At 39.2% G+C, this 21,305-nt stretch overlaps 1 protein-coding gene across 6 annotated transcripts in view; it reads left to right on the top strand.

Moving 5' to 3' along the window:
- The window catches only part of kdm3b (lysine (K)-specific demethylase 3B), a 33,180-nt gene extending 12,158 nt beyond the window's left edge, over positions 1-21,022 (top strand). For 3 of the 6 annotated variants that reach the window (XM_039648652.2, XM_089134768.1, XM_039648650.2), the window contains 16 exons: positions 6-220; positions 1,923-2,075; positions 2,161-2,265; positions 2,371-2,498; positions 2,608-2,872; positions 4,183-4,430; positions 4,511-4,786; positions 4,867-5,038; positions 5,259-5,349; positions 5,452-5,582; positions 5,671-5,790; positions 7,324-7,347; positions 16,802-16,941; positions 17,137-17,313; positions 19,893-20,027; positions 20,115-21,022. In XM_039648652.2, the coding sequence (XP_039504586.2) occupies positions 6-220; positions 1,923-2,075; positions 2,161-2,265; positions 2,371-2,498; positions 2,608-2,872; positions 4,183-4,430; positions 4,511-4,786; positions 4,867-5,038; positions 5,259-5,349; positions 5,452-5,582; positions 5,671-5,790; positions 7,324-7,347; positions 16,802-16,941; positions 17,137-17,313; positions 19,893-20,027; positions 20,115-20,195 (2,461 nt within the window). In that variant the 3' untranslated portion in view covers positions 20,196-21,022. The remainder of the gene's footprint in view (positions 1-5; positions 221-1,922; positions 2,076-2,160; positions 2,266-2,370; positions 2,499-2,607; positions 2,873-4,182; positions 4,431-4,510; positions 4,787-4,866; positions 5,039-5,258; positions 5,350-5,451; positions 5,583-5,670; positions 5,791-7,323; positions 7,348-16,801; positions 16,942-17,136; positions 17,314-19,892; positions 20,028-20,114) is intronic. The other 3 variants (XM_039648651.2, XM_089134766.1, XM_089134767.1) reach the window with 3 other exon arrangements.
- Positions 21,023-21,305: the final 283 nt, after the last annotated feature.

The following is a 21,305-nucleotide window of genomic DNA, read 5'->3' as shown; positions in this document are numbered from 1 at the left end:
AACAGGCTGGCTTTCACTAAGAAGGGAATCCTTCGTGTGGAAGGTTTCTTGAGCCCGCAGCAGAGCGACAGCATGGCAATGGGGCTGTGGCTGCCCTCCATCGCGGTACACGAAGGACTTGACCTGGACACGTCCAAATATATTTTAGCAAACGTGGGTGACCAGTTTTGCCAATTGGTCATGTCAGAGAAAGAAGCTATGATGATGGTAGAGCCCCATCGTAAGTAACTGTGTTAATGTTTCACACATTAAACTTCACACTGATCAACTTATCTGAATAAATCATAAGAAAGTATCACATAAAACCAAACACTATTTGTACATATACAAGTAGTTCTTAAAGTTCACCCAAAAATGAAAGCTTATGATGTCATCATTTTCTCACCCTCATGTCCTTACAAACCTGAATGAGTTTCTTTGTTGTGTTAAGCATAAAATAAATTTTAAAGAATGTTGGTTTTTGGTGGCCATTGACTTTTTTTTTCCTACTATGGAAGTCAATGGGAAACAGCAACTGTCTGATTACCAACATTCATCAAAATGTGTTGTTTCATGTTCAACTGACGAAAGAAACTCATACAGGTTTGGCACAACATGAGGGTGAGTAACTGATGACAAAATTTTCATTATTGGGTGAGTCATCCAAAACAGAATAAATCCTTTAATACATTTCAAGATTCCACTTGGTTATATTCTTCGTTTCACATTGGAATTACGCATTTTAAAGTTGTGTTTAAAAATTTGGACACATGAATGAATTGCTGTTTTTGTTATTTTGTTTTGCACAACAATGTCATTGTTGTGATATTTCAGTCTTCATTCATGGAATATAAGCAGAACAAATTATTCATAAAATGTACATAAAATGTAGGTCCCACTTTATATTAAGTGGCTTTAAGTACTATGTACTTACATTGAAAAGAATAATTTGATAAAATGGACTTATTGTGTACATGCATGTTTTTACATTGTACTTATATTTTAAAAATACCAGCATGTAATTACAGCTGTAACTAATAGAGCCAGACCGATATATCGGCTGGCCGATATTATCGGCCGATATTAGGCATATTAGGCATTTTCCGAACTATCAAATGCCGATAAATTAATATTTCAAAAATAAAATAGAAACGGACGAAACATGCTTGAACCATGTCATGAGTGTTGGAGTTGTATAGTTTGTCCACCAGAGGGCACTCTACAATGCACCTGTTGGTCTGTTCTGTTGTGACAATAAAAGAACAAGTTTCTTTTTAAAATGTGTTATCATATTATTTTAGTTAAAACTCATAAATAACTAATGTTAGGGAAGTCTGTTAATGTTTTGTTACGCGTTTCAGAAAAAAAAAAGGAAAAAAAAATATTGGCCGATATATCGGAATATTTGATTTTAAAACCAGCAAATATTTGTATCGGTATCGGCCTTCAAAATCCTTATAATTAAGTACATTGTACTTATTTTTCAATGTAAGAACATAGTAATTAAAGCCACTTAATATAAAGTAGGACCAAAATGTATTACACAATCTACTCAAGTTTTATGAATAAGGCCCAATGTAAAGGGGTTTGGACACTTTTCCATGTGTTGTTTTGTCAACAATAAACATAATATAATAATAATTTTTGTTTATGCAGCCTAAGTGTATTAGGACCTCAAGGTTACTTATTTTAGAGTGAACACTTTAGGACTTAATAGTTGAGATTGTTACTAAAATAAAGCTAGCAATGGAAATAAAATAAAAAACCCAGTTCTTTTAAGTAAAATAAAATATATTTTTATATATAACATTGTTCTTATTATAAATGACACAAAGATATGAACAAAACTAAAATAAAAAACAACAAAAAAGAAAAGCTAGTGACTATTTTAAAACTCTATTAAGGACTTGTATAAAATCTGATAACCCTTTGTGACTTTGCAGAAAAAGTGGCATGGAAGCGAGCTGTGAGGGGAGTGAGAGAAATGTGCGATGTGTGTGAAACGACGCTGTTCAACATCCACTGGGTGTGTCGCAAATGCGGCTTCGGTGTTTGTCTTGACTGCTACCGGCTACGCAAGAACAGGCCACCTGAAGGTAGACCTGCAACAAGAATGACTAGCCAAACGCTCATTTTGTTTGTGTCATGGACATCCATTACAGCTTGTCTCCATTCTTTCAGTAGAAGACAGTCCTGAAGAAGAGGTGTTCTCATGGCTGAAGTGCGCTAAAGGACAGCCACACGAACCACAGAACCTCATGCCCACTCAAATCATACCCGGCACAGGTTCGTGCATTTGTTCCTATTAAATATATGTAGATTTCAAATAAAGTGAAGTCACGGTAACTGAAGCCATGGGCACATTTATACTTTCTCCTTGTACCCCTTCAGCTTTGTACAGCATAGGTGACATGGTACACTCGGCCAGAGGTAAATGGGGGATCAAAGCGAACTGTCCCTGCATTAGTCGACATAACAAACCCTTGGTGCGGCCCAGTGCTCCAAATGGCCTTTCACAGGCAAGTTGTCTTTTTGATACCTTTAGAAAACAAACAAACAAACATATGTTTCTGCAATATTTAGTCTCTTCTTGCAATATCTCCTCTTTTATCTCTTTAATGGGTGCAGTCGAGTACAGCTCACACTTCGGGGAATGGAGCCAGCACCACTTCAGCCACAACCCGGCCCAATGGGGAATCTGGAGCAGGTGTAGTGGTCAAAACAGAACCTGTTGAAGAGGCGAGCAGTGCTGACACAACATCAAGCACGAGTGGGACAAACAGCAGCGCGTCTAGCCCTCCTGCTCCCCCGACACCAGCCGCAAAAGATAGCAAGGCCAGTTCCTCAGCCCTGCACTGGCTGGCTGATCTGGCCACGCAAAAGGAGCCTAAAGGTGAGACAATGTGGAGGTACTTTATAACTGTGGTTCTAGCACTTTATTTTACAGTCCTGTTCACCATGTACATACACTGTACTTATTACAGTAATTACAATAACTAGGTACTAACTAGGGCTGCAGCTATCGATTCTTTTTGTAGTCGATTAATCGAGTAATCGGATCATTTGCTAGAGGTATTTATTCCAACTCCAACATTTGGCTTCAAAACTAAGCCTATTTATTGCATTTTTTTTTTTACCCATTTAGTGTTTATAAGTGCCAGTGCCAACAATTATATAACAATTAGGGATGGGCAACGATTAATTGTGATTAATCGCATCCAAAATAAAAATTTGTGTTTACATAATATATGTGTGTGTAGTGTGTATAATTAATTTGTATATATAAATACCCACACATGCATGTATATATTTAAGAAATATGTGTTATTAATATATCAAATATTTATATTTATATATAATATTAATTGTGAATATATATATATATAAAATATATACATGCACATATTTCTTAAATCAAACAAAAATAAATTAATATAAAATATCAAGTCAAACAGGTACACAAATGTATACAATTCATAAAAAAATGTAAATAAAACAATTATAAATAAGAATCAGACTTTTTCAACTGTAATCTCAAGACAAACATCAAAATATACCTAGCTGAGAGTGTGTGTGTCACAATATTTGTTTGAATAATGAATTGGTCTGAAATTGGTCTGACTGGCGCTTGAGAGAGACAAAAACTAGTCTAAAACTAGTCGGTAAAACTAGTCGATCACGAGTGGCTCATCTGGTAGATCTATAGACGAACTCATGTTTCAGGCTTTTGACCGAAGGGATTGACACTTCAGCGTGAGAAATGGCTCAATTGCTCGAGTTGAATGTGTGAAAGTTGGCAGCCCTGCCAGGTATACTTTGCAGTAGTGTTCTCTTCCTTTTTAAATATATAATGATCCCAAACTTTAGACATACTATGCCGTTTATGAGGTCACATGAAGTCAAATGAATCATGCGCTATGGTGTGCTTCCTGAACAACGGTTCGTGTGAAACAATCAGATCCCTGCGTGCGCGTATAGGAATTTAACGAGGCTTCGAGGCAGATTTTTTGCCTCGGAATTTTTGTAATCGAGTAACTCGAGGAATCGTTTCAGCCTTAGTACTAACCCTGAACCTTCACCTAACTTACTACATACAAAAGGAATGAATCTTTTGAATTCGCAGCTTCTTGGTGAATCTTTGCAAGGGCTCTGTGCAGATACCATGTGCTCAGGCTCTCCCGCTCTTGCTTGATCATTTTTCAGAGTCTCTGCGATCCATGATGGGTCGTGACCCTCGCGCTCCGTTTGGCCTGGACTCCTTCAGCACCCTTCCCAAACCCTCGGGGTCCAACCCCAAGCTCTTCAATAGCCTGCTCCTGGGTGCTGGGCCATCCCAACCCAAAGCAGAGGGTACTAGCCTCCGAGATCTGCTGAACTATGGCCCTGGAAAGCTCCCTCAAGGTCCCGCAGAGGGAGGAGTCCCCTTCCCTTCAGTGTTCTCCACTGCTGGTGTATGTATCAGCGCTTTAACTTGCATTTTCATTATTTTTTGAGATTTTTATTAATGTAGTTTTGTTTTTTCCCTCCTTAGCAGGCTGATAAAATGAAGGGAGGTCTTCCTAATTTCCTGGATCATATCATTGCGTCAGTAGTAGAGACAAAGAAGGCAGAGGGTCGGCGTGTGTCGGGGTCAGCAGAAGGCGGCGAGTCTGGGACTGTTCCTCGCAGAGAGGGGATGATGGGCCTCAACGTACTCGACCCCCACACCTCCCACTCCTGGCTGTGTGATGGCCGTTTACTCTGCCTGCAGGACCCCAGCAACAGCAACAACTGGAAGATCTTCAGAGAGTGCTGGAAACAAGGACAGGTGAGGCGTGACGGTCAAATGGAAGGACTTTTGTTTTATCAGTTGTGTTCTGAAAACACTTTTTTTTGTTTTTTGTTTAGCCTGTGCTGGTTTCGGGCATACACAGGAGACTGAAGGGTAACTTATGGAAGCCTGAGGCTTTCAGCCTGGAGTTTGGAGACCAGGATGTAGACCTGGTCAACTGTAGGAACTGCGCCATCATCTCTGATGTCAAAGTCCGAGACTTTTGGGATGGCTTCCAGGTTATTTCCAGTGAGTACAGATGCTTTGACATCTCTAGACTTTAAAACTCTGAGCAAGATTGGACTATATGCTCAATTTTGGCTCTTTTTACTTTTATTATTATTATTAACAGTTTAATTGATTGTTAACATCCCTAACTATGGTCCCTAATACCCTTAACTATTTTATGGTCACCTGTTAACCTTAAAACCACTTTAACCTGGAGGTCTATTGCATTCTCCTTTTCTAGAACGGCTACAAGGTGCAGATGGCCAACCTATGGTACTAAAACTCAAGGACTGGCCTCCTGGAGAAGATTTTAGGGACATGATGCCCACTCGGTAGGTTTGGCTTCTTGGTATCTTCATCTGTGCTTTATCTAACTAGGAGCAGCCAGTTGCGTTTAGCAGTTTTTATGATTTGGCTTATTTATGTTCTTGCAGATTTGATGATCTCATGGACAACCTTCCTCTGCCAGAGTACACAAAGAGAGACGGCCGTCTCAACCTGGCTTCTCGTCTTCCAAACTTCTTCGTTCGGCCAGATCTGGGCCCTAAAATGTACAATGCCTATGGTAAGGGATCTTCATTAAAGCACTCAAGTACTCAAGAGGATAGCATTGGAATTTTGTTAAGCTCTTTCCTTCGCCGTGTCTCTCTCAGGTCTGATCTCCACAGAAGACAGGAAGGTTGGCACCACTAACCTGCATCTGGACGTATCCGATGCAGTTAATGTTATGGTGTATGTGGGCGTCCCAGAAGGAGAAAGTGAACAAGAAAAGGGTAAGCATTAAGCTTATTATATTTTGTCTTATTTGCAAGTGTTATCACCAATAATGGTTTAAACTTTCATTGAAATACCAAAAATGTAAAATCCACAAGCGGTTTACTCACCCTGAAAACACGTCCTGTCCTTAAAGGGTTAGTTTAACCAAAAATGGAAATTGTCATTTGTTTACGACCCTTATGTTATTCTCTTTGACGAAATACGAAAGGAGAGGCAGAATTTGATGTCACTTTCATTGCGTCTTTTTCCTCATGAAGTGAACGTTGAATTGATCATTCTGTCTAACAAATTATTTTGGGTTCTGTGGAATAACGAAAGTTTTGGAATGATTATAGTAAGTACATTTTTAGGTGAACTGTCCTTTTAGGCATAAGCTTAGAGAATCTACCCGTAGATTAAATATTTAGATGCTGTATATCACAGATGTTATTTCCGGTATACAAATTTTCCTGCCATTTTGAATTGACATGTATCATCTAGGGACCCTCATGGCAAAATGTTGTCAAAAGAATTACGATCAGTGATTTATGCTCACGATGGGACACCATTCGAAGTAGGCAGGGCCACTTTCACTAAAATGGCTGTAACTCTTGAAAGTATTGAAATATTTTCACCAAATGTGTTTTGTTCATTCTGTGATCACACAAAAAAATTGTCTGTAATCACGTGGCGTTTTTCACATCCACACAATAATATGCATATCATTTGATAGATTTCCTCATATTGAACAACTTTGCTTCAAGAGCCACTGTTGTCAATCAAAACATTTGTTAAATATTTGAGATTATTTGAAAACTCCTCATAGGGCGTTTGTCCGATTTGCGTGAAACTTCGCATGCATCATCAAGGGACCCTCATGGCAAAAGTTGTCAAATGAATTTCGATCAATGAAATAGTTTAGCAGATATATTTAAAAAATATATATATTTCTTGTATTGCCCATTGTGAGGAGTATGTCTATATATTGTGTGCACAAAGTAGAAACTTCACAAAGCAGTGTAGATATGGAGAACCAACTGATTTTAGATATGGAGAACCAACTGATTTTGAAGGAACATGCCAGGTTTTAAGGATTTCTGATACTCGGAGGGCTCACAGTACATTCTATTAAACATTTCAACTGAAGATGAAGCCTTTAATACTACTTTAATCTAATCTTTATCATTATCCAGCATTGGCTGATAAACAAATGTTTATGGGTGCACTGACACTATAAATTTCCATCATGGATAATTTATGGTTTCAGGCCTACATTTCGGTTCGGCCTAGATCCCAACAGCATAGTTGGCATGAAGGTCTTAAATGCTTGAACCCCGTTAATTGCTGCTTGCAGCTATATTTAAATATAGCATCTGCTCTGACAGAGGTCTCTCATAGTAAAATCTGTGCAGATTATGAGCAATTGTAGCACCTTTATAGCATCCAAACCACTCACAGGCCAGTGGACAGGATGCAGTCAAGGCCTTTAGGACGGCCTGTGCTCTTGGGGTCTTACTATTTTTGATTGTGGCACCATTTCTCATTTACAGAAGCAGACCTCGCTGGATTTAAAGGTCTGTGCATTTTTTTAATTTGTCTCAACTCAGGCATGTCCTTCCCACTTTTCTCGCTCTCTCTTGTTCTACACTCCCATTGCTTTAACCCCATCTCTTACTACTCTATACATTAAATTATGTATTATTGTTGATGGGTTTTTTTTTTTATATAAAACTCCAATATATGGGTAATAATTATGGACAATGCACCTCTCAGTGCATCATTTTGTACTCCATTCAGAATTTCCCTGGACACCAAAACATAGTGACTGTAGTGTTTTGTTTTGTTGTTGTTGTTACATTTCTCTGTGTTACCGCCCCTTCAGACCACTTGATTGAGTTATGTTTTTAAAGGGGTCATTTAAAAAGAAAACCACAATATCCTTCGGTCTTTTCAAGAAGGAGTTTTGTGTATAATGGCATTTTACTTTCAGGAATCAAAATGTTTTTTGAAGGAATAGTTGACCCAAAAATTAAAACTCAATGTCCGTCTAGTTCAGCTGTGCAACACAAAAGGAGATTTTTTTCAAAGACTCTTTATGCCACTCTACAACAGTTGTTCACAGTAATATGTAATAGTATAGAGCAGTTTTTCCCAACCCTGTTCGTGGAGGCACACCAATGCTGCGTCCCAATTAGCCCCGTATTCCTGTTTATCCTGTCACCATTTAAACTGCCCTGTCAATCATTGTCACAGTTAAAATCCTCCACGTTTAGTTTAATTAAGTGTCCTACAATATTTGAGAGAAGTACAGCACTTTGATCTGCCAATCGTGGATCTTTCGTTCGGGAGGTCTCCCGCACGAAAGACCCACGATTAACATAACTTCATAAACTTAACAATGGTGTTGCAGGTGAAATATAATGTGGATAACATTGAATAAATCTTTTTTTTGTCAGGTTTGATACTGATTTTTGTTCACTCAAACATTTTATCTACACCTCTCTACTTAATCGTTAGTCTTGCACTTTCGCCATGTTTGTTTGTCCAATGCACAATGGGTTGTGGGCAATATCTTCTTCCAGCTCGAAGAAGAGTGATCGCATCACCCCAATTCTAAAATCCCTTCAATGGCTACCAATCAGATTTCGGATCGATTTTAAGATCTTAATATTCATTTTTAAAATTTTAAACGATCTGGCACCCTCTTACCTTTCTGATCTTATAGACGCTTTCAGCAACAACATAAACAAACGGTACTGCATTAATCTGGCCCAAACTTAACTTCCGGCAGACTTGCAGAGACAATCCATAACAAGTAAATAACCTAGTAGCTGGTATTTCTTGCCAGTCAAAGAAAATAAATGTTACCTGGCCAAACTGAAATGTGACGCTACCAGACCCGTTGAACAAAAATTGGAGACAAGATGTTTTTCTACCGACGTGTCTGATAGAAAAACATAGATAGAGCGCTGTCTGATAGAGCGCTGATATTGTGGTGGGCTGCCACTAATAAATGTGTGGGAAACACTGTTTTAAACTCTTCAAACACCTGATTTCAAATCATCAGTCAATAGTAGAGACCAACAAAATGTGCACTGTTGGTATGCCTCCAGGAACAGGCTTGGGAAACACTAGACATGTTTAAAGACCCAGACACACCAAATGACATCAATGAACATCTAAGAACTGTGAGGTCACCTCTGGGCCAAAAAGTTGTAAAAGCTGCAAAGACTACAGCCCATGGCCAACTTGCTTGTATGTTCTGTGCCTACGCGAGAGGAAATAACTCTTAATACCAGCAGATTGCAGGAGTCTATTCATTACTCAAAGGAAGAAGAACCAATAAGAGGACTGTAAACAAAGCAGCGCTTTCTTACCACTTTCACACCAATCTGAGATGAGATGAGCACTCAGAGTAGCCTGGATGCCAGCCCGAACTCCGCCCACAACATTTTTTAGGTCGGGAAGTTCGGTCTGGACTCGATCCATTGAGGAGAAATTATGATCAGTCAAAAAATGATCGGGGCAATCAAATTGCCAGGGCGGGCTTTATACGATTATGGACAGGTGATCTAAAATTGTGAAATAAATCGACAGCACATTAATTTTAATAGACCAACAGAAAACTGCAATCAAAGCATTTGTCGATCGGAAAGATATTTTTGCCGTCCTTCCAACATGATTCGGCAAAAGTGTAACTTATCAGCTGGCTCTGACAGTCGCTAAGTTAAGAAGATGGGACGTAATGAAAAGCCTGTGGTCGTTGTGGTTTCTCCTTTGGTCGCACTCATGGAGGACCAATTAAAGAAGCAACACTCGTTATTTTACTTTTAAAATCTAAAAAGTAAGTTCTGTAGTTGACAACTGTGATATGCAAAGTAGTTGACTTACTGCGTTGCTCTGATTGGTTATAGGTCTACCGACTATCCATTGAGTGCAAAGTTGTTGTTTTTTTCGTGGTTCGGTTAAGACAAGCCTCATAATCAAAGCCCTACGGAGGAGTTTCAGACTCGCATTCTGACCAGAATATGAGTTTGACAAAGTCAGGCTACACTCAGAGTACTGTTTGTGCCCTCTTGACTTTGTTGTTCACTTTTGCTTTTCTTGTGTACTGGTTCGTGGAGCTGACCAGTCAATCAGAGTGAACTCTCTCACCAATCACTCTGATTCAACATGCTCAATTGGCTGAAAAGCTGCGGGGATCGACTAGACCGACAGACACACATGATGGCCCGACATTGGTCGTCCGTCGGTTTAGTGTGTCACAGGCTTGTGTATTCCTATAAGTCTTCTGAAGTTGTATGATAGCTCACTGGAGGGGTCTCTTCTGTTAACTGGTGCAAATGGATCACTCTTGAGTCAGTTGTCTTCAATGAACTGGTTAATCTGGTTCATACATTTTCAATATCAGACTGATTTGTTGAAAATTGCGCGTTCCGCGGTGACTAATATTATGACCCCTTTAATATCTTATTCTAAGGCTCAATCCCAATTCACCCCTTGGCCCTAGCCCTCCGTTTTTCGCGTTCATGTCTAGGGGTAGGGTGTCCCGAATCCCGATTCTTGTTGAGATCGAGGGGTAGGGCTACATAGCCCTCGAAACGGAGATTTTTCAGAGGCACACTCCAAACGGTGGGCTACGAGAAAGTTCACGCATTGCATCGCAAATCACCGGCGAGATGGCTTCGCAAACGGTTAAACATTTAAATTTAGCGCCTGATATCACCACGCACTTTATTTACTCTTATAATAACACTGTAGTCGTTTAGATTAAGAAATGGTATAATAAATTACCTTTCCCATCAGAAAAGACATACATTTCGAGAAAGGGATGTTATAATCATCATGTTTATTCAAAGTTAAGAGCAGCTGCGCTGATTGTCAGTCGTTGTCATGGAGAAATCCTGTAAAAAACTCTGTAACGGCAGAGCCATCGCCGACGACTGATGATGTATCGGGTTCATGAAGGGTTCTTCCATTTCGTAGGGGAATATTTCAACCCCTTGGCCCTCTAACTCTGTTTTAAGGGCCAAGGGGTACACTCAAAAACAAGGGGTAGGGCCAAGGGGTGAATTGGGATTCAGCCTTATTATCTATGCTTAATATCCCCCCTCCCCCTTCCACATTCAACCTCTTTGCTCTGTTTGCTTGCTTGATCAGTATGGCTGTTAATAGATTCAAATATTTCTTTTCAATTAATCTCAGCTTTCTTGTAGTTCACATGTGATCACATTCAGTTCCTTTTTAAAATAAAATTCAAAACATGTTGTTATTGTGTTTGGTAGTTATGGCATACAATGAGGAATAGTAACAGTTTTCCCAGTCTGTGTGTGTGGTATTAATCTTTTCTAACATGCTCTGAAGCCCTGCTCCGTAATGTTTGCATAAATGTTTTGAGTGAGTAACTGAAGGTGATGGATGTGATTATTACAATCCCACTGGTGTAATAAGTCCCTAATACCTGACAGTTATCAATGAGGCGGCTTTCACACTGGGTTACGTTCGCTGCAGTCCGTGCGCGATTGTTCCCGGCCCTGCAACGTTCGTTCACACTCAACTTGATTCTGGTGTATTTACATGCACCGAATGTCTTCGTAAACATGCACGGTGCATCACGGAAAACAGGACGTGGGTCAATAAATATTTTTTTTATTAACTTTGTCCTATTATGCGCAGCAGAGTGAACGACACTTCACTGCAAACGTACTCTTTTAAGGAGACATTGGATTGCGAGTCATTCATTTGCCGCTCAGATTGCACTCGCTCTGCACAATGGCACTGCACTCGTTCTTGTATACCAAGATAAATCATCACCACTGTCATCCCTCAAAATTGTTTTGTTGAACTAAAATGCATGCGTGTTGGTTACTTTAATTCCTGAACAAGTGCGCACTCGAGTCCGAGTTGCTTTCACATTAGCATGAATCGCACCACAGTTCGAGTGCAACTAAACTCAGACCACCGCCTTCGGGTAGCCTCGGGTTCGCTACCCTGGGTCCGCACATAATCAAATTTTTCATGCGAACCGTGCTCCATTTTCAACTAAACTGCCAGTGTGAAAGCACCATAAGTCACATCTGTGTCGGTGACTGCGACTGCATTTACACTGCAGGTCTTGATGCCCAAATCCGATTTTCTGACTATTATCTGACTATATTTTTTTGACGACCTGCTTATATCATCTTTTAAAAGTGACCCATATTTGATTTTTGCGTTTACACTATACACTACTGAAACTACAAACCCAATTCCATAAAAGTTGGGACACATTCATATCACAAATTGTGAATAAAAACAGAATGCAATGATGTGGAAGTTTCAAATTTCAATATTATATTTAGAATACAACATAGATGACATATTAAATGTTTAAACTGAGAAAATGCATAATTTTAAGGGAAAAATAAGTTGATTTTTCATGGCATCAACACATCTCAAAAAAGTTGGGACAAGGCCATTTTTACCCTCTTCTTTCAATAACAGTCTGCAAACGTCTGGGGACTGAGGAGACAAGTTGCTCAAGTTTAGGAATAGGAATGTTGTCCCATTCTTGTCTAATAAAGGCTTCTAGCTGCTCAACTGTCTTAGGTCTTCTTTGTTGCATCTTCCTCTTTATGATGCGCCAAATGTTTTCTATGGGTGAAAGATCTGGACTGCAGGCTGGCCATTTCAGTACCCGGATCCTTCTTCTACGCAGCCATGATGTTGTAATTGATGCAGTATGTGGTTTGGCATTGTCTTGTTGGAAAATACAAGGTCTTCCCTGAAAGAGACGATGTCTGGATGGGAGCATATGTTGTTCTAGAACTTGGATATACCTTTCAGCATTGATGGTGCCTTTCCAGATGTGTAAGCTGCCCATGCCACACGCACTCATGCAACCCCATACCATCAGAGATGCAGGCTTCTGAACTGAGCGCTGATAACAACTTGGGTTGTCCTTGTCCTCTTTAGTCCGGATGACATGGCGTCCCAGTTTTCCAAAAAGAACTTCAAATTTTGATTCGTCTGACCACAGAACAGTTTTCCACTTTGCTAGAGTCCACTTTAAATGAGCCTTGGCCCAGATAAAACGCCTGCGCTTCTGGTTCCCGTTTAGATATGGCTTCTTTTTTGACCTATAGAGTTTTAGCCGGCAACGGTGAATGGCACGGTGGATTGTGTTCACTGACAATGTTTTCTGTAAGTATTCTTGAGCCCATGATGTGATTTCCATTACAGTAGCATTCCTGTGTGTGACGCAGTGCCGTCTAAGGGCCCGAAGATCACGGGCATTCAGTATGGTTTTCCGGCCTTGACCCTTACGCACAGAGATTGTTCCAGATTCTCTCAATCTTTGGATGATATTATGCACTGTAGATGATGATAACTTCAAACTCTTTGCAATTTTTCTCTGAGAAACTCCTTTCTGATATTGCTCCACTATTTTTTGCCTCAGCATTGGGGGAATTGGTGATCCTCTGCCCATCTTGACTTCTGAGAGACACTGCCACTCTGAGAGGCTCTTTTTATACCCAATCAAGTTGCCAATTGACCTAATAAGTTGCAGATTGGTCCTCCAGCAGTTCCTTATATGTACATTTAACTTTTCTGGCCTCTTATTGCTACCTGTCCCAACTTTTTTGGAATTTGTAGCTCTCATGAAATCCAAAAGGAGCCAATATTTGGCATGGCAATTCAAAATGTCTCACTTTCAACATTTGATATGTCATCTATGTTGTATTCTAAATATAATATTGAAATTTGAAACTTCCACATCATTGCATTCTGTTTTTATTCACAATTTGTACAGTGTCCCAAGTTTTATGGAATTGGGTTTGTACCAAATGCAGACTTTCTGACCTGGGAAATTAAGCAAAACAGCACGAAATTCAATGGATGCAGATGCGAATAAAATCATCCAGTGTTTTTCTTTCCACAATATTTCAATAAGTCATCAAAACATTGGTCTCGTACGGCGGAGAAAAAAGAGGAGCGGCTCTTGCCACGAGCACTTAAAACGATGCCTCATATCTCATGAAATGTCTTCAAATACAGATTTATTTCTGTAACGACCCTGCATTTTTGCCTGCACTCTTCACCCCAAACACTCAAAAGACATAACCTCCGCATTGCTCCACTGTGTGTATCCTTTCCTCCATCGCGCACTTTTTAATGACGTACGACTCGCATTACCGAGGAATATCCGATTTGTCTGCTTACATGGCACACGCAAATGCACGTATCCCATTCATATCTGATTTATTACTACATATGAATGAGGCCTGAATCTGATCTGAGAAAATCAGAATCCATGCGTTTTTTTTCCTGCTTACACGTTCACCGGTCATATCCGATCTGTGCCACATGAGAGGAAAAAATCGGATTTGGGTCACTTGAACCATGCAGTGTAAACGAGGCCTTAAACATCAAGAAAAGAGCAAAGGGACGTCCCGATCAAGTTTTTTGGGCCATTGAATTTTGGATATCTGCTGATATGAAGTCCTGATCGGATACTTGTATATTCATAGTGCACAAACACTTGAAGTACATTTAAAGTTCTTAAAGTCAATCCAATGTAGATAGGGATGTAATTCCAATAAAACAATTACTAACTACGCTAATTATATTTATAGTCCTGTGTGTGTGTCTCTTTCTAGTTTTGGTGATATCTTTGTTGGTGCAGGGAGAGAGAATAGCAGAAAACGCAGTCAGAAAAAAGTGATTGTGTTAAAAGAGTAACAAAAAAGTGTTAAACATTTTTAATGTGTTAACATTAATTTTGACAGCCCTATTGTTAGGTAATTGTAATCACTCAAACTTTCAAATATTAAATGTCTACTTGCCCGAGTAATGCTTGGAGACCCTGTTCAGTATGGCATTGAATGATGGACAAAACAGTGCAAGGGCATGAACAGTTTAAGTGAGTTACAGCAGAAAGCTTGCACGTAAAACGTAAACCTGCAGAAATCGCAAAGCCCAAACTTGAGCACAAAAAAGTGCACAAATTTTGAGAAATAACAAAACCGTGAGTCCTGACGGCTCTCGCACACGCAGAACTGACCATGTGCGAGTTGTTCTGTTCACAAGCATGAAGATCTGAACACACAGGCAAGATGAAAGCTTTACACACACCAGTCAGTTGTGGCCATTGGCCGTTTGTGTGGCTGCTTGTATTACTTTAACAATGTTCTTCTGTCATGATTGGTTGTTGTTGGCCCTCTATGAAAAAAGACACTCAAACCAAGCTTAGTTGGGAATGGGATGGCAGATAGTAAAGTTTTCTTTCTAAGTTCATACGCCATAGTAACTGTAAGATTGGAGCAAGTGGCACACTACGGAAGCCCAAAGAGGCTATGCATTACTTTTTCTTTCTTGTTTTCTCATGATCTTGAGTTAAAGTTTAACTTAAGTTGGTTTGATATTGGGCATTCGTTAAACATTTAATATTTTTTTCAACATTAAACAATGTGTAAACACAAAATAGTGACGGTTCATTCAGATCATGAAATACAGCCCCATCTGAGCCCAAGCACCATAACCAACTAAGCACTGTAATAAATAAATAATTTAATATTCTTGTAGAAATTATTATCTACTGTACTGGAGCGTTGAAATACTACACAGAACATATCGTCATTATTTAGAGCACATGTTAGGAAAAAAAAAACAAATAAATGGAAAATTTTTGGGATGCTGGTGTCAGGTTAAATGAAAATTTGTCTTTTTAGAAATCTTGAAATATTTATATTCTACAAAAAGCTAATCAAATTGTATCAATATTTAAATGGACTGCAATATAATTGTCATGTCTGGCAATTTGAAGAATGTTTTATTGGGGTCTGTAAAAGTTAAAGTCCCCCTGTTGTCAATCATTTTATTCCTTAACTCATTTTTGATCTCCAAAATGACTTTTAAATTAAGTATACACGGTTCTATGTCTCTTGTCTTTGGTTCACTGCAGTTTTATATGTATATATATATATATATATATATATATATGCAGAAAATACTCAGCAATGGTGTTAACTTCTGAATTTGCACATGGTTTGTCTTCTTAAATCATGTTAAAAACACCACAGACATATAAAAACCAATTAAAAACTTAATTTTCACCACAGCGAAATTCTAAATAAACATTTAACAATCTATAAACCTTTCACATTTTACACTACTTGACAGTTTTATGTAATTATTTAAAGGGATACTCCACTTTTTTTTTTTGGAAATAGGCTCATTTTACCAGTCCCCCAGAGTTAAACAGTCGAGTTTTACCGTTTTTTAATGTATTCAGCTGTTGTTTTGATATTTAGAAGAATATCAGTAACCAGACAGTTTCTGGTCCCATTGACTTCCATAGTATATTTTTTTTCCTACTATGGAAGTCAATGAGACCAGAAACTGTCTGGTTACTGATATTCTTCTAAATATCAGAAAATCGGCTGAATTGATTTGAAAACAGTAAAACTCAACTGTTTAACTCATTAAGTGGTAAAATGAGCCCATTTCCAAAAAAAAAGTGGAGTATCCCTTTAATGAATTCCTATTCAAAGAGATGGAAACTGATAGAAAAACACAAAGGCTTAAAAGATGCCTTATACTGTGGTACATTAATACCACAACTTTCATCTTTCATTTGAAATAGCTGACTGTTTATAATTTGCTTTTAGCCTCCCCGAGCATCATACATCAGCATGTCTGTCTCCAATGCACAAAGAATCTTACAGCTAAGACATGTGAACTCCGAAAGAAAACATATCCCTTTAACACAATACAATCAGCAAAGTTGAGCAAACTCTAGATTTTTGCAATTGCGATTTATGCAGGTTTACATTTTACATGTGAGCTTTGTCACTGTGCTCACGATTCTGTGATTATATTATGATCATGCACTGTTTTGTCCATTTAAAGCCATAATGTAGACACAAAGGAGGCTCTTACAATCGATATGAATAGTACAGCTGTAGTTCCGTCTTATTGAAAACATAAATAGTTTTAGACAAGTCATGATAGCTTGTTTGTTTACTGATCAAGCTGTTATCACTGTAGAGGTGATGCTGACCATTGAAGAGGGTGATGTGGATGAAATGACTAAGAAAAGAGTCTACGAGATCAAGGAGAAACCTGGAGCTCTCTGGCACATCTACGCGGCTAAAGACGCTGAAAAAATCCGCGAGCTCCTGCGAAAGGTGAAAGAATGATGTTTGTAATTTGTTTGAGGTTATTGCTTTTAAAGTATTAGTTTACCTAAAAAAGAAGACCCTCATGTGGTTCCAAACCCAAATGCCTTGAGGACATTTTTAATGTCAATGTCACATTTGGGCAATGTTCTCTGCTTTCTATGTTTTTAATACGGTGTAGTTAATTTCACCTATTTATTGCAGGTTGGAGAAGAACAAGGACAAGAGAACCCACCAGACCACGATCCTATCCATGACCAGAGCTGGTACCTGGACCAGACGCTGCGCCGCAGGCTGTTCGAGGAGTATGGGGTCCAGGGCTGGTCCATTGTGCAGTTTTTGGGAGATGCCGTGTTCATCCCAGCTGGAGCGCCACATCAGGTTAGTTAGTACTGAGATCATGTCCACCAGAGTTCATGCACTTGAAACTAGAGGTGTTGGATATTGACAATTATTTCTCTGTAGTTTCAGGGATTTTGTCGATAGCGATAATTAGACGATTAGCCGAGTGTTTTTTTTATATTGGTCAGTTCTGCAGTAACAGAAATAAACATTTTCATTGAGGGCAAATTTGTCACCATTTTCTTTTCTAATTAACATGCATTATGCATAATTAGAATACTAAAACAAACTACTTCCATGTTGTAAGGCCGTGTGTCCAACAAAGTGTTTTTCCACGTGCATTAACAGCGTGTTAATGGCGTTAACACAATCCCATTTTAACGGCGTCAATTTTTTTATTTTGTGCGTTTAATGTTTTTTTTGGCTTAGCAAACTTTGTGTTTTTTTTCACATGCTTTTGCAACATGACACGGAATGTGCGGCGCGTCACTCTGAAACCCAAGCACACACACACACACACACACAGATGATGCGAATTCTCCGCCCCCTCATCAATATCAGGACCTCATCAGTATTTCTTTCACCCTTTTATTGATGGACAGTGTTACATTGTGTGAGAGATTATTTGCTCCAAGTGAAAACGTTAGTGTGAAATTGAACACAGTATTTGACAATGTTGTTTTTAATAAAAAACTTTTGCACAAAGCAAGCTGATCCTTTTTTCCATGTTGATTAAAATGAGCATTAAAATGAGAAAAATTAATGTGAGAAAAAGAAATCAAGAGATATTTAGAATAGATAAAAATGTGCCATTTAATTGCGATTAATCACGAGTTAACTGTGACATTAATGCGAATAATCGCGATTAAATATTTTAATCGTTTGACAGCACTAGTTTTCAATTGTTGGGAGCGCCGCGTTTTTTAAACGCCATGAGCGTAACAAGGCACTGAGCGTTTTTTTTTCACGCTGAAGCACTGAGCACCTAGCGTTTTTTACTGTTCGCTGAGAGTTCAGTTTTTTCTACTGGACGCTGAGAAAAATGTTCAACTTTGGATAAAACGCAGTGCTGTCACTTATACCCACCCGTCCAATCACAGTGGAGGAGGGGCGGGACTAATACCACACCGACCAACTGTCACAACATTCTTTCTGTACAGAGACATAAACCAATAGAACTAATCGAACATAAATGGATAAAAAATAAATAGTTACTATGAAACAAATGATCTGCGAAATCAGTTACAAGTGAACTGTGCTGCAGATATTCGATATCATAGCAACGAAACGTCTCAACGGAAAAAAACGCTGCGCTGCCAAAACACTCAAGCGCCCAAAGCAACAGCGTCTTCAGCAGAGCGTCTGGCGTTTTCAGCTGGAAAAAAAAACGCTTTGGTGGACACACGGCCTTACTGTCACGTGATCTACCAGCATCAGTTACATCACTTCACTGTCAGTGTCCATTACATGCACATTTCAGATGGACATTGGAAGTCGTAGGTCATCCAGGTACTTTTCGACCAACTGTTTGTCTAGATCAACTCCAGGTATCGCACACGCCGGACGCGCACTTTCTTATCAGTGTATGGCCAGCAATATTGTAATGCTTAAAGGGTAACTAAACCCCTGGTCAGAGCCTGACTCCACCCACTGGCAACATTTGAAAATGCTGAAAAAATGGGCAGACCCCAGCGGAGATGGAGGGGACGAAATAGATGCTAAAACACTCTATCCTGATCTTTTTCAATACTCGCGCAATTCCAACTCCTGACGCGCTACAGTGGTTTTGACGAAACAAAGATGGTTTTTATACTGCCAAGGGCGTAGCTCGCGTGGTGAGCTGAAACCTGTGTACGTCACGAAGTGCAGAACCAATAGGAAAATTCAACTGCAGTAGCCACCGTTCAACCTGAAGAGGGCAGCACTAAGACGTTTTTACACCATATAGTTACTCGAATCAATGACTGGTATTAATAAAGATCCATTCTTACAGATCATTAACTAAAAAAAAGTTGGTTTAGTGTTTAGTTCCTCTTTAATGACATGAAATGAAGATAATGTCTGTTCTATGTTATTATTGTACTGTACAATTAAATACAATCGTTGTTGAGTCTGCAGTCAGAAAACTTTACCTCAGAGCATCCGTTAATAACTGAATGAATTGAGAATCTCACCTGAAAAATCCAATAACATCAGCAATTGTCGTTCAAGCAGCTGATTTCTGCAAATGAATGCAAAACTAAATGCAATATTGCAGTATAGGGCAAAGTCAGGATCCATCAGCAATGATTTAAGACAAAAATAATTTACATTTTATATAAAACTATGTGGCGCAGCAGGATTTTGAACACGGTCCTGAGCCGTCGCTGGGCGCCGCAGGCAGATGCCGAATGACGCCGCCGGTGTGAGAATAATGTGTTCGAATTTTAAAGACGTGGCGCTGCGCGACGCGGCGCTTCTCGTTCAGTGTGCGACCCCCTTAAGACTCTCCTTAGCTGTTCTAAATTCACTGTAAACCACTGCTTCACAGAGGGCTTATTGCTTTATTACGATGCATATGACGCACCTCTACTTGACACATAAACTCTCATTTAATTTCCTCATCTTGGTTTTGTCAGGTGCACAATCTGTACAGCTGTATCAAGGTTGCAGAGGACTTTGTTTCTCCTGAGCACGTGAAGCACTGTTTTAGACTGACGCAAGAGTTCCGGCACCTTTCCAACACTCACACTAACCACGAGGACAAGCTACAGGTATGTCTATATGTCCTTCCAAAGCTGATGTGATTTTCTTCTGTGGGGCACAAAATCTCATTTTCAACGTTGTGTTTGTGTTCCCAGGTGAAGAACATCATATACCATGCTGTGAAGGATGCTGTGGGAACACTAAAGGCCCACGAGCCCAAGATAGGCCGCTCTTAGTTGGAGAGATGTGGGTTTGGATGAGGCCAGTGCGCTCGCAAAACAAGCTGTTTATAATGGAACGTCTCTCAGCGTTTTGGTAGGATGAAGATGCCGCTTCATCAGTGTTACAAAAGCATCGTTTAGTTTTACAATCCGTTTCTCTGTATTTAAAAAGTCTGTTTTTTGCTCCGCGTTTAAAATTTGTTGGACTGTTCACAGAGCTGGTGATTATAAGTTGACATGAATCTTTTTAAAGGCCTTCAGCAAGGTTTTTCTATGACTTCTGTGAAACATGAGCACTGGGTTTCCTTCTTAGAGAACATTCATTCTGTGCTCTTCAATGAAGGAGAGCTTTTAGATAAGATGGGGTCAACAGAAATTAAAATGAGTAAAAGATTCCCACCACCTTGTCCAGGAGAGGTGGAAATGAACATGGAAGGGGACTAGACCAAAGTTTTTTAGTTTTATGTTTTTTTTGTTAGTTTTTTTTTTGTTGTTGTTGATGAAAACATGTCCTTCTGATTTTTTTGTAATATGCCATAGGTAATATTTCACTGACAACAAGAGTTTAGACTGGCGTTGACGAACAGTCATTCAAGAATCAACAATTCCAGTTCTGCAGAACTACTGCTCATTAATATGTACCATTATATATATTGATCTTAGCAGTGTGTATGATTTTTTTTTTTCCACAATAAAGATTTACAAGAAAGGATCTGGCCCTGTTGTTTGGAAATGACGACGGATTTCTTAGCGAACTATTTGTTAAATGCTTACTATTTTATTTTATAAGACATTTTGTGGTTCATGGATGGCACTGCAATAAACTAAGCTTTTGAAATATTGCCAGTTTACTTTGAAATTTTCTTGATGCACAAGGGAAACTTTAGCTGCATTTAGTGTTCAACAAATAACTTTTGTGCTTCCATAAAGCCTAGCGGTCGCAGGAACGTGGTAACAGCCAGCGGCATAATCGCATTTAAATATTAGTCATAACTAAAAAACGAATGCACCAGAAGTGTGTGTCTGAGCATTTAGTGTACGCAGTCCCAGAAAGAACTGGTCACAGACTCGCTGAATGAAACTTCATTCGACTGTCAATATTGAGCCTTCCCTGTCCTGTTGTGA

Source organism: Pimephales promelas, chromosome 9 (assembly GCF_988280905.1).
Source record: "Pimephales promelas chromosome 9, fPimPro1.hap1.1, whole genome shotgun sequence".
NCBI lineage: Eukaryota > Metazoa > Chordata > Actinopteri > Cypriniformes > Leuciscidae > Pimephales > Pimephales promelas.
Note: the sequence above shows the minus strand (reverse complement) of the source record. Positions and strands in the feature narration are given on the sequence as shown.